This window comes from Mangifera indica, chromosome 14 (genome assembly GCF_011075055.1).
Source record: "Mangifera indica cultivar Alphonso chromosome 14, CATAS_Mindica_2.1, whole genome shotgun sequence".
NCBI classification, from domain to species: domain Eukaryota; kingdom Viridiplantae; phylum Streptophyta; class Magnoliopsida; order Sapindales; family Anacardiaceae; genus Mangifera; species Mangifera indica.
Window position 1 is genome coordinate 2,664,559 of NC_058150.1, and position 12,854 is coordinate 2,677,412.

Consider the following 12,854-nt stretch of genomic DNA (forward strand, 5'->3'; position numbering starts at 1 on the left):
TAATTTTAACTTAAATTTTTAAAACTTAACAAATAAGAATTTTTGGCCTTGGGCAAATCATCCCAAATCAATTCTACCTTTTTTTTTTTTTGTTTATTCAGTTACAAAATTTGTTTGTACTTTATTTCTATAGTTGTTGCTAGGCTATGGGCCGGGCTGTGGGGGAATGTATCGGACCGGTCCCAACCGTTTTGGGATCGATCCCAAAACGGGATTGGTTCTTAGAGGCCCAGAACGAGCCCCCCACTTCCCACCTTAGGTGGCAAGTTGTAGGCCAACAAGGAGGATTCTGACAATCACATTCCAATTATTGTGCCATTGCCGCTTTTCAATAACTTGAGTTACTGTTTGGGTGAAAATTAGTTGAACTGCTTCAAGATGTTTTCTGAGAGGCAATAGATGAGAGTGTTTTGGTACGAGAACATAAATTTTAAATTTATTTATAATATATTAAAATCATAAATATTATTTATTTATTGTAATATTTATAAATCTGATTATTAAATATAAAATTATATTTAAATGGTATGATAGAGTCAATGATTAAATTAAAGAATGATATAATTTAAGTAAATTTTTTTAAAAAATAATTATAAAATAACCATTTAAAAGGTGAGAATTTGTTTTTTAACAGAAAATCTATTCCTTATTAGATTATTATATTAAGTCAAAACTAATCACATAAATAAAAGAAATTTTATAATTATTAAATTAAATATATTAAGAGTTTGATCTTAATATATCATAAAAAAAAAACTTAAACTCACGTTAAAATGTAAAATAATCCCATTTCAATAATTTGTTTTTGGAAACATGCTTGATTCTAAGGGGGCGTTTGGTTTGGGTAATATTTTATTACCAAAATAGAAAGATTATCTTGAAGATAGAGTACTTAGAAGATTATTGAGTATAAATAATTATTATATTTGATAAAATTTGGTAGGTATAAATAATTATCATGTTTGGTTAAAGGTAATAAAAAATTACTAGTAAATTATTTTACTTAAATGTCCTTGAATATAATTATTTTTAAATGTTTTTTTATATTATTTGTCATATTAATTAAAAATAAATTTATTTTTATCTCAAAAAATTAATAAATTATAATATAATTATAATAAAATCAAGATTATCAAGGTAATCTTAAAAAACTGGAACCAAACGGCCCCCAAATGTAGTAAATCCAAAACAATGGAAGAAGACCTGGCCATGGTTCATGAACCATCGGTTTCGGTTCGAAACTACCGATTCACGATTCGAAAACATAAGGGCCCTGAACCGAAACCATAACAGGACGGTTCGGAACCGACGGTTCTGGTTCATGACCCCGGTTCGAAACCGATATTGAATTGTCAATTCTAATATTGACTTTTTGATATTGTTGTTCTATCTCCATCTGTTATTGATGTTATTATTGTTGTTCCACCTCTTCATATTGACTTTTACTTTCTTGTGTTGAAAAATCATCTATAAGTTGATTTTTATTCACATTTGATATATGTGAATATTGACCAAATCTCCTATTACCGGAAGAATTTCCACTACTTGTCAATTTTTGATAATAAATAAAATTAATTATATAAATAAATTATATGATTAATTATAAAAGATAATAAATAAATAATAAACAAAATTAATTATAGAAATAAATTCTATAATTAATTATGAATTGTATAATAAAAATTGAAATTGAAATTAATAAAAAATTAAGGAAGAATTTAATTAAATTTAAGAGAATTTGATTGAATTGAAAGATTGAGAGAGTATTAAGAGTTGAAAGAATGAGAATGAGAGTTTGAAGGACTGAGCGAGAGAGTGGAGAGATTGAAATTTGAGAGAATAGAATTTGAAGGGGTATATATAGGAAAAAACTTTTTTGAAAAAAATTAAAAATAGGGGGGTGAATTGAGCTTTTAAAAATTGCAGGGGAACTTCTTGAAAATTGCAGGGGACCGCAATTTCCCCTTCAAGTTTCAGCAAGCCGACGGTTCCCTGCGCAGGGAACCGTTGGCTGTTTTAATAAAATTAAAAAAAATTCAAAAAAAATTCAAATTTTTTCGATTCAGTACAGTAAACCTCCAGTTTACATGTCAGTTCATAAACCGGATGTGAATCGACGGTTTCATGATTTCAATTTATATAAATCGGAACCGAACCGTAGAACCTCGATTTTGGTTCCGGTTCTGGGTTTGCCGGTTTGGTTTTATCCGTCCGGTTCACGGGCCAAACCGGCCCATGGCCAGGTCCAAATATTCAAGTTTAAAAAACAAACAAGGCTACAAATGATTACCTAAAACATGGGGTACGAAAATGTACTTTTTATATTGGGTTTGGCAAAACTAGTTGATCGAACAAGTTACAGGTTAAAAAAAGTGAAGAAGCTTTTTGAGATATAAAGTCTGCAACAACACTCTGTCAGTTGTCCTTTTCCTTTAAAACAATAACCAAACTAAAAGAAACCCACTTCCCTATATCCAAATCGAATTATAGAATTAGTCCAAAAAAAGAATTGTTTTTTCAGTGAAATGGCTGCTCAAGAGCTTGAGTTAGAAGAGGAAGTGCAGGAAACGAAGAAGCTGCTTTCTTCATATCTTGGCTTAAGTTTCTCTTTATTTTTAGCTTTGTTTCCGCGGAAGTCTCTTTTACTGATACCCACTTTGGAGTCTCAAGTGAGGGAGCTGTCAACGCGGCTGTTGACGGCGGAGGAGCAGTTGAGGCAGATGAAGTCGCGGAGGAAGGAGGACTCCAAGGCGAATGCGAGGGTGGTGGAGATCTTTGCTACTCACAGGAACACGTGGCAGGCGGAGGAGAGGCGGCTTCTGCAACAGATCGACGCCGCGGATGAGGAGATGGCAAGTTTGAGGTCGAAGATTGAGGAATTGGAGAGGGAGAAAGCGGAATCGAAGAAGCGAATTGAGGAACTCGAGGAGATGATTGGGTTCATGTCTAGAAGAGGAGGGTGTGAGTTTGAGGAAGAAGAGGATCAATTTGGTGGGTGTGCGAGTAGGGACCTTTGTGGTGGGGATGATGGTCAAAATGGCAATTTGGGATTCACCTCTGAGTTTTTGGCTTCTGCTTCCAAGTCTTGGGCTGAGAAAGCTAGTCTATGGCAGGTTTGAGCTCTGTTTCACTTTTGGTTTTTGTTAATGGTCAATTGTTTGAGGGTGTTTCAGCCCAGAATTTTTTCAGAAATTGAATTTTTACTTCCATACATTCATAATTCATACACAAAGTCAATAGATTAATGAGTTTGGTCTTCAAAAAATGAGAAAATATAGCTAATTTGTTGCTTGTTCTTGACGCAAGTGTGTTACAAGAAAGCTTAATTATTTGCAGTTCTATTGAAATGCTTTAAATAAAATGATTGATGGATGTTTTGAGTGCCTGGTTAGCGATGTTTGGGGTAAAATGTGTTGAACAATTTTCCATTTGTGTTATCTTCCGTATTTCTGGATATTTGCGGTTTGTCCTCTGTAACTGGAAAATATGATGATATACTTAATTTGGTGCCAACTAGAATTCTAATGCCAGTTTCTTGCTTCTCATAATCTAGCTTCAGCATCAACGGGACCACGCCTTTCTGCAGTTTTGTGACAAGGGTTCTGCTTATATTTACTTAATTTGATAATATTGTTGATGGGGTTGGACCACAGGGAGTAAATATCTGTAACAAGCAGAACAAATTATATACTATGTAACATTAACTAGGTTTGAATACTGTCGTGTCTTTGGTATAACACTGGCCTGTTATCCTCTGTGCTTGAGCAAATAAGTTTAATGAAGGCAAGAAATCAACTACCTAATTTATTTGATGTAGTGAACATGGTCAGAATGTTACTGAACCGAAATTGCTTATTTTCGTTACTAGATAGGCAAAACATGGTATCTGTGGGGATATATAATATAGAAGGGCCTTTTGCCTTTAAACTTTACTGGCATCTGTCAGCATTTTATTTTTCGTGTTGCTTTGGGAAAATTTTATCAAGTCCTATCATGAGTAAAACAATTTAGATAAAATAGAGACATAGAAAATGATTTGAATTGGTAACTATTTTATAGATATAACTATTTTGACCTGGACCGTGTTGGCAGTCGATTTGTAGTGATGGTGTTTTCACTGTTTTGATTTTAAGTATTTTTACTTGCAGGATGTACAGTATGAATCCCTTGAATCACTGTACCATATGAAGCATTTTGTAGCGAGGTAAATTTAACAGCAGGAACTAATTATTGTCAATGTAAACTTGTAGCAACTCTGCTGCAACTGAAAATAGTGATGTTTGTTTCCTTTCAGAAGGGAGTCCCCTTGGAAGGTTGATGGTGAATCAACAGGAGTTTCCTCTAAACTAAAGTTACTTGAAGAGGAGTTACTGAAAATGGAGAAGATCGGAAAAAGTGATCTGTCAAAGGTGCCGTCAATAATGAGAAAGCAGGCTAAGAGATATCAAGCTCTTGCTGGGAAGATTGATGAGCTTTGCAGGAGAATGGTAAGATTTTTCTGCCCCTGATTACATTTTAAGGGAATTGTTTGCATTCTCCTTCAATTTTGACTTCAACTATAGAAAACATGTTGCTTTGGTTGAGCATGATGTGGGAAAGTTCCCTTTTAAATAGGCTGGGTGGCTGCATGGTTTTAGCTCGAAACAATTCTTTCTCTCTCTCACACTTACACGCTCCTACAAAATCCGAATGAGTTATATTCATCTGTTTATGTTGATCTTGGTGATTAGAGACATTAATGTATGTTGCTGAACCCTATTTATCCATGGCATTTTACAGCAGGCTAGTGATCCTTGTGAATCCACACTCAGTCCAGAGTTTCGAACACAAAGGCAAACCGAATTTTTGCTTGAAGCATTTCGACTTCAGCAGCGTGCATCTGAAACTGCCCAGAAGCTTACAGCATTACAAACTGAGATTGGGAAATCATACTATGATGATGAACTAGGAAGCCAACCCAAGTTAACCATGAGACGGTCATTGGACTGCATTAGAAACAATTTGAAAGAAGTCCAGAGAAATTTGGAGATATGGTTGGCAAGAATTATCGGAGATCTTGAAGGCATTCTGGCCAGAGATGGTGCTTCTCATCTAAGGGAATGCTACATTTCAAGATATCCTTTTGTTCAATAGAATCTCAAGAATAATGGTATCCCCAAATCTTGATCTAACGAAAATATATTTGCTTCTGTGGTATATATGCTGATCTAAAACCATATAGAGGAAGTAAGATGACTTATATTAAGATGAAATCGTTCTGCATTTACCTTAGCGACCATCACATACTGATCTATCTTATCAAAAAGAAAACAATAATAGAAGGTTAACTGCAATACATGATAATGCATTGCAAGGCAGGCAACATCTAGTTAAATTGGTGATATGGGAAAGTAGAGCGGCATACAATAGTAGTGTGCTTGATATAAGCTCGCTGCAAGAATCTTGAATCAATACAGACAAATTTTGGTTTGATATCCACAAATCTATGAACTTGGTAATCTTTCAATTGGTCCAGAAAGAGTAAATTTAGTAGCTAGAAAATCTTGGTGGGAATTAAATGGCAACTGGGTTCTAGAAAATCTTAAAATGTATTAATCAAGCCGATGTCAAAAGACTATCTTCAAGTCCTAGAAGATATCGAAGTTCGGGTGGTTTGGTACAAGATAAATTGATATTGAAAGCAACAAGAAAGTGTGAAAATTCCAGAGTATAATTACATAGACAGAAATGTAGTTAAGTTTGGTGAGTCTCCAACGTGGAAATTGCAGAGGACTTTGAGAATTTATTTAAATAGTGTAAGACATTTGCGGAGAAAATGATTCTGGTTAGAATTCTATTGTTGAAGAAACATTTGAATCCCACCCCAGATGCAAAAGATTTCATTTTTGTCTTGATTTTTCATGATATCAATCATTTATATTTTGTAATTCTAGCATTAAGATTAGGAGATTTATTTCAATGACAAGTTAAGATTCAAGATGTACCAGAATTGCCCACCAAAACATCCTTATCAAATTAAAGAAGTACACAAGAGTAGCAGAAGATCAGTCATGGAGAAGGCCAACAATAATCATACTACCATTGAAATAAATAAACAGAAGTACATATCATACATAATTCAAAGCATAATTTAGCTGTAGGTCCGAAACAACTGTAGTTTTCCTGTCTTATTATCTTCAACGTCTAAAGCACAATATTCAGAAGCCAAGAACACACAGAAATGTCAAGCAGAAGCAGCAGCTTCCTCCAGCAATTGCTTGACTTTGGTTATGTAATCACTCATGGCTTCATCTTTGGATTTTGCTGCCAAAAGAAAAAAAGAATCCATGTAGTTGCAAGATCAAAAGTCACAAGCAAATTTCTCTAAATGAATCTGGAAAACAAAGACTGTTGTCTAAAAACTACATATTAAACTACCTTCAACAGCCTTCCATGCATCCCATTTTGCTCTGTCCCTTAGGTTGAACATTCCAGGACGGCCTGCAAGTCGAAATCAATTAACAAGGAAGACTAATACAGAATATGACAAAGAATATTTTCATACAGTAATTGTGCAGCAAAATACTTACTTGTGTTCACTGGTCCAACGGTGCCTTGCTTGTAGAGTCCATAGAGAATAAGCAAGTTTTCGTTGGTTGTGTTCTGCGGTAGGGTCTTTGCTTTCTGAGCATACTCCTCAAACTCTTCCTGCAAAACCCCAAGCAGGTTCACAGTTTGATTCCACAAACTTAAAAATAATACAAACACAAATTCAATACACCACATAGAAATAGAATTAATCTAAATAGTACAAACTACAAACTTATGAAAGCTTCACTGATTCCAAACTGGGGAAAATTGAAAGATCTCCGACTTCGTGAGCAAAGGCGACAGGCCTTTGACTTCAAATTTGAACAAAACTTGATTCAAATTTGCCATAGATTTTTTTAAACAATGAGGATACATAGAATCATAATTCAAAATCAAATCCAACGAAAGAAACCCAGAAATCAACTGGAAATATATATATATATGCAGGAGCCCAGATCACGTTTAACCAGAAACTAATCCAACAATTCATAACTCAGAACAAAACACACATTACTGAAAACCCGAAATCAATCCGGGTAATTCAAAACAAAACGGAATAAAAATTTGATCTTTGTTAAACGCAATGCAAAGAGAGTAATTAGACCTTCAGACCCATTGAGAATTTGATGCGGGATGGCTTCTCTTCTTTGAATAACAAACTTAGAACGTAACGCCAATGGCTCTAGTTTGAGGTGTGGCTGTTTTAAATAGAGTAGGTTGAGTTTGACTAAGAAGTCCACTGGTACATGTGCCACTTATTGTAATTAGGTGGCTAAGAATGGGCAGAAGTGGCCAACAAAAAATAATAATAATTAATTTCTTTATTATTATCAATCATATTTATCTAAAAAAATTAGAAAAGGAAAAGACCCATTTTGTTTGATTCCATATCTTCTCCATTATCGAGTAAACAATCAAATAAAATGAATGAAAATTCTAAAATGTAAAACAGATTCTGAAGAAAGAAAAGCAGTGATGGGAAATAAATTGCGTAGGAATAAAGAGGAGGAGAATCAAATATTTACATCATCATTGAAAGCAGAAAAATAAGTTTTGATGAAAGATGTGGGTAAAATCGTCTAAATGATATATATATATATATATATATAGAGCAACATATATAATTTTACGTATAAATAATAATATCATAAAATTAAATATTATTTTATTTTTAATTTAAAATTATTTAATTATATAATAATATAATTATTATTTGTGTATATAACACTATTCTAAATAATAAAATTATGTGTATAAATAATATGAATAATTTTATATATAAATAATAATATGTTACGATGTGATTAAGTATTGTTTTATTTCTAATTTAAAACTATTTAATCATATAGTGATATGTCATTATTTATACAAAAAATTATATATATTAATTATGCATAAAATTATATACATAACACTACTTTATATATAAAAGTCGTATCAAGTGTTTTATAAGAATATTTTAAGACAAAGTGTTATTTTATGAGGTTGATTTAGGCAAACTCGAATGGATTGTAACTAAATAATGAACAATGTTAGTGCATTGAGTTTTGAATACTCAATTTGATATATATTATTATATAATTAAGTATTATTTTAACTTTAATTCAAAATTACTTTAAACACATTATGTTGGGTAATTGAAATTGTATTCTTATTTATTTCTTAATAAAATTCAATTACCTCTTGAGCAAGTTCTGCCCACTGGATTCTTATTTCTTACTTGGTTTTGGGGCAATTAGTTGTTAAGAAACTTGATGAAACAAGTGAAAATTTGACCAATACTATATGTGAAAAAAATTATCAATACTTTCTTTGTATGTTTAGGCTTGATTGGTCATGTGTCATAATTCACATTGGGTTGCATTACTGATATGGGATCACTGGATTCTTCTAAAAAGATGTAATAAATTCAAGGATTAGCAAAATCAAACAAATTTTATTTTGGAGTAAATGTATGTGACGTGGGCACATTGCAATCCATAAGCAATTGATGTGCAGTATTATGATACATACTTTAAATATATAAATGAATATATATTTATATGTGTTATCATATGATTATATGTTATTTTATTTTTAATTTAAAATTATTCAATCACAAAATGACAATAAAATGTATTTTCACGTATATACACATAGTTTTATTGTTCTTTTTAACAGCTCCGTGCCTGCCCTAAATTAGATTTTCAACTTCATCAACAAAAATACCAACCCTTCGAAGATTGGACCTAACCGCTGCATTACTAATGGGCAAGTTCTACAGGGAAAACAAAATCCTAACGCTTGCCCTTCTAATAAATAAATCTTCCCTGTTCATAAAACAATCATATGTAAAATAATAGACCTTAAGTCCCAAGTCCAGAAAACTATTTTATCAAGACTGATAATCTTGAATAAAAGCTACTCCATCAATAGGTAACAATCTAAAATTATTACTCCAACCAAGAAGGCACTACTCCAAAGTGTTATTATCTAAAGTTAATTTGTTCTTCTCTTATCAAGAAACAAATGGAGAAAAAATAAGGAACTGTTAAGCAGCATCACAATCTGGATGATTTAAGCAATTCCTCGGAATTCACTAGGGCAAAAGACCAAATGAAAATTGAAAGTTAAATATATCCAATAAGTTATCACATTTTTTTCTTCCCTATCTTCCAATAGTCCTTTCCAACCAAATAACCGAAAATATAACCAAAATGGCAGACCTCCGAAGTACAGCAGCATTCTACTCCAGTCCCAACCAACAAACCTATTTAATAGTAAGGAATTCCTAGACTATAGAACATCCGAACTCATTTTAGCATTGAACAAAGCATAGCACTTCAAGATCCAGGTACAAGAAAAAGACAATCAATACTCTTCCCTGGCCTCTTACACTGTAAACATCAGCATGGTGAAACACAAACATTTGAGTTTCTTCTTTGGGTCCAATCACACGAGTTGATTTACTAACAGTATAATTCTAAAGTTTTTACAATATAATTCTACACTAGATTTACTAACCTTTTCAAATGGATTATCCAATCATCCTTCGCTGAATTCCAGAAGCTTTTAGGAAATTATGAATGTCATTTAGGATTAATTCAATGCAACTACAGAATTAAACTAAACAAAGAATGATTCTTATTCTAGCATACACTACATGATGCACACCTCAATTTCTAGCATCATTTTCCCACACATAAAAGACAAAATAGCTAGTTCTGCAATACACTAGACCTAACAACTGTAATGTAAAATTGATCACCTTTACACTGCTAAAACAGCAGAAAATTCTAAATATTCCTATGCCAATAAAAAAGCAAATATCAAATTGATCTCCAATTACACTGACCCTACATTATATAAATGCATTGAATACCATAATTGCAGAGGTTCAAACAAAAGGAGCCAAACGAGTTATTTGGATTATTAAATCCAAACATAGATTGTCAAAGATGACAGAAAAAATCATGTAAAGAAATTCATGCATCTATCTACTCACATCTATCCAACTATAAGAATTTTGTGATTGTAAAAGATAGTAAACACAGAATATAGAGTGTGATCATGTAAGAACAGAACATTTGTTTACATATTCACAAAAGTTTCAAAAATCCATTTCATTATTTTAATAATTTCCAGCAAATATCTTTTGAGAAAATACACCATTAGGTGATAAAACCAATAACTCATAAATAAACCAAAAAAATTACCAAGCAAAGCTCTTCCCATAGCACAAATAATCAAATAGACAGAAAACAGTGACAATTACCAATTAAAATACAACAAGAAATTTCATTTAGAATGAGATAAAATGTTTTAACAATGTTCCTAGCATGAAATAACTATATATCACCCTATGTGTTAACAGGAGGTGCAGCTTGAAATACCTATTGATCACAGGGCAACATCTTGTTGAGGCAAGAGAATCAATACTTAATACTACTTGGGCATCTAGTATACTCTGCAATCTGCTCTAGATTAACATTCAAATACTCTTCTGTATCCACATCAAAAACAATGCCAGTATTTCTATCCATATCCCTATTGACTAAACTCCCATACACACCCTTATGTTTTCCATACAAAACAAGAACCCCACCTTTATTTCTCGGCAATGCAGTCTCAAGAAGATCCTGATCAACACCTTTTATCAATTCTCTGCCGTCATCCATCAATATATCACATTTAGTTCCTGCCACATCAACCACCTCTCCCTTGTTCAAATACCATCTTCCCTTCTTAAACTCTTTGCTTATTATCTTTACTCTAATATGACGCCTTAGCCAAGAAGCCCTCTCTTCATCACTATTACTGTGTCTATTCTCACTCTCTCTCCTTTTCTTGTTCCCATCATTATTACTGCCTCTCCTTGCACCCTCTCTACTACTTCTTTCAGTCCCATTATTAACACTACCTCTCTTTTCACTCTCTCTATGCTTTTGGCTCCCATTGCCATTTCTATTCTCTCTATCTTCACTCTCCTGTCTTCGATGTTTGACTGGTTTATCCATCCTATCGCCTCCATTTGAGTCCATGCGTTTGTCCTCTTTCCTCTTCTCCTTACCACTCATCAAACCAGTAATAGCATCGTCAGAAACAAAACTTTTCTTCTCAATTTGCTTAATTTGAACATTTCCCTTAGGGTTTTTACCAAGCCCTCTACCCTCATACCAACCCAATCCGGCAAGCAACGCAGCACCAAAATCCTCAACCGGCATATCTTCAAACTGCTTAAACCCCTCATCGTCGGGCAATTCCTCCAAATCAAACTTCACATCCTTCGATTTCACCCTCTCTACAGGCTCAGACGCGGACACAGAGTCAGACGCTTTTTCCTCATCCTCATTACCGCCAACACTCTTCCTCAAATTAAGACCGTACGTAATCTGAGCGGCACCTTCAGCACCGCCGGTTGTGCTATGGAGCTCCAATTGAAGCTGGTCAGAGGTTTCAATGGGGAGGTCAATGTTCTTCATTTTCTTGTAAGGACGCGATTCATTGGATTTAGGCGGTAATATGAGTCTGGGTTTCGGCTTGGCGTCGGTTAGGTTTTGGTTTGGATCGAATTCGGTGACGAAGTGTTTGGTGGGTTGAACTTCATCTTGATCTTCATGTTGAAGATGGAGGCTTTTTGACTGTTTCCGGTTTGATTTTGATTGAACGGAGAACGAAACTTTAGTGGCGTTGGAAGTCATTGAGAGAAAAGGAGAAGAAGAAGCTACAAAGCTTTCGAATTTCCCTCTATTGCCAGCAACTCGTTCGTTTGTTTTGCTACAATTTCACCAACAGCTAAGCACACGATTCCGTAGTTGTTAGTTATGTCCAGCAATTCTTTTTCATAGGGCTTACTTTTCCGTTTCAACTTGAGAATTAATCACATTTACACCCCGAATAGTTTCCGATACTATTGAAACACCCCAGCCTTGGTTAGAGATTGATTGTCGACCATCTTTGACTAATACATGCCAGGTGAATAGAATAATGTCACAATCTGATTCCACAACGTCATGACAAGAGTAGCAAGTGTGAAGAATTTACGAGGATGGGCGGTTCCGTGAAGCATTCAAATAGAGTGTGACAACCAAGACATGAAATGAATTTTCTTCAATCATATTGGCAATATTTCATAAAATTTTTCAAGAGGGAGTTGCTATAAAGAAGGGGAATACGGGACACAAAAGAGTGTAACCAGTGATGTTAAGAGCAAGTGCAAAGTTGATTACATGTATGAGTGTATGCATGTTGGAAGTGGTCTTGTGTATCATATAGTGGAATTAGATATCTTATAGGGTGTTTAAAGGGTCGATTCGATAAAAAAAATTTGCGTAGAGAAATAGACATCCTTAACACTATTAAGGTATGCCACAATATGAATATTTGGACAATTATTTAGTGGGTTTTTGCAAACATGATGTGTATAAGGGCATACATACAAGGGGTGTAAGAGTGTTACAATTCAATTTCACAATGTTGTGAAAAAAGCAACAAGAATAAAGAACATGAGATTTGATGATTTTGCAAAGCATTCAAATAGAATATGACAATTAAGATACAAGATATATATTCTCTTATCACATTAATAATATTTTAAAATAATATGTAAAAGAAATGTACGTGACATTGGAATACAAAATTGAGGCAAGAGGACTTCCTCAAATGACAACGAAATTCCTTAAATTATTCTTTTAATACTAATCTAATATAATATAAAATGACCTTTTTATCTTTTATTTATTTTCACTATTTTAAAAAATCTAACCAAAAAAATTATTTTTTCATCATATCTATGCCTAATATTA

The 12,854-nt window shown here is 33.4% G+C and overlaps 3 protein-coding genes across 3 annotated transcripts; 1 reads left to right on the forward strand and 2 right to left on the reverse strand.

The window, feature by feature from the left end:
* Positions 1-2,390: 2,390 nt before the first annotated feature.
* Positions 2,391-5,216, forward strand: LOC123195815. The gene is made up of 4 exons (XM_044609660.1): positions 2,391-3,113; positions 4,149-4,204; positions 4,295-4,487; positions 4,780-5,216. Exons 1-4 carry the CDS (start codon positions 2,526-2,528, stop codon positions 5,131-5,133), a joined length of 1,191 nt encoding a protein of 396 aa, XP_044465595.1. The 5' UTR covers positions 2,391-2,525; the 3' UTR covers positions 5,134-5,216.
* Positions 5,217-5,989: 773 nt separating this feature from the next.
* On the reverse strand, positions 5,990-7,330 carry LOC123195872 (acyl-CoA-binding protein). Its single transcript, XM_044609738.1, has 4 exons — positions 7,175-7,330; positions 6,570-6,687; positions 6,418-6,480; positions 5,990-6,303 (listed from the first exon to the last, which is right to left on the reverse strand). Exons 1-4 carry the CDS (start codon positions 7,184-7,186, stop codon positions 6,224-6,226), a joined length of 273 nt encoding a protein of 90 aa, XP_044465673.1. The 5' UTR covers positions 7,187-7,330; the 3' UTR covers positions 5,990-6,223.
* Positions 7,331-10,327: 2,997 nt separating this feature from the next.
* Positions 10,328-11,910, reverse strand: LOC123195466 (protein MOS2-like). Its single transcript, XM_044609175.1, has one exon. The coding sequence runs from the start codon at positions 11,748-11,750 to the stop codon at positions 10,482-10,484; it is 1,269 nt and encodes a 422-aa protein (XP_044465110.1). The 5' UTR covers positions 11,751-11,910; the 3' UTR covers positions 10,328-10,481.
* Positions 11,911-12,854: the final 944 nt, after the last annotated feature.

Coding starts and splice junctions, on each gene's coding strand:
- LOC123195466 (XM_044609175.1), bottom strand. CDS start 11,750: ATGACTTCCAACGCCACTAAAGTTTCGTTCTCCGTTCAATCAAAATCA.
- LOC123195815 (XM_044609660.1), top strand. CDS start 2,526: ATGGCTGCTCAAGAGCTTGAGTTAGAAGAGGAAGTGCAGGAAACGAAG. Junction 3,114..4,148: donor AGAAAGCTAGTCTATGGCAG/GTTTGAGCTCTG, acceptor TTTTACTTGCAG/GATGTACAGTATGAATCCCT. Junction 4,488..4,779: donor ATGAGCTTTGCAGGAGAATG/GTAAGATTTTTC, acceptor GGCATTTTACAG/CAGGCTAGTGATCCTTGTGA.
- LOC123195872 (XM_044609738.1), bottom strand. Junction 6,481..6,569: donor CGTTGGACCAGTGAACACAA/GTAAGTATTTTG, acceptor TTCGACTTGCAG/GCCGTCCTGGAATGTTCAAC. Junction 6,304..6,417: donor TGCATGGAAGGCTGTTGAAG/GTAGTTTAATAT, acceptor TTCTTTTGGCAG/CAAAATCCAAAGATGAAGCC.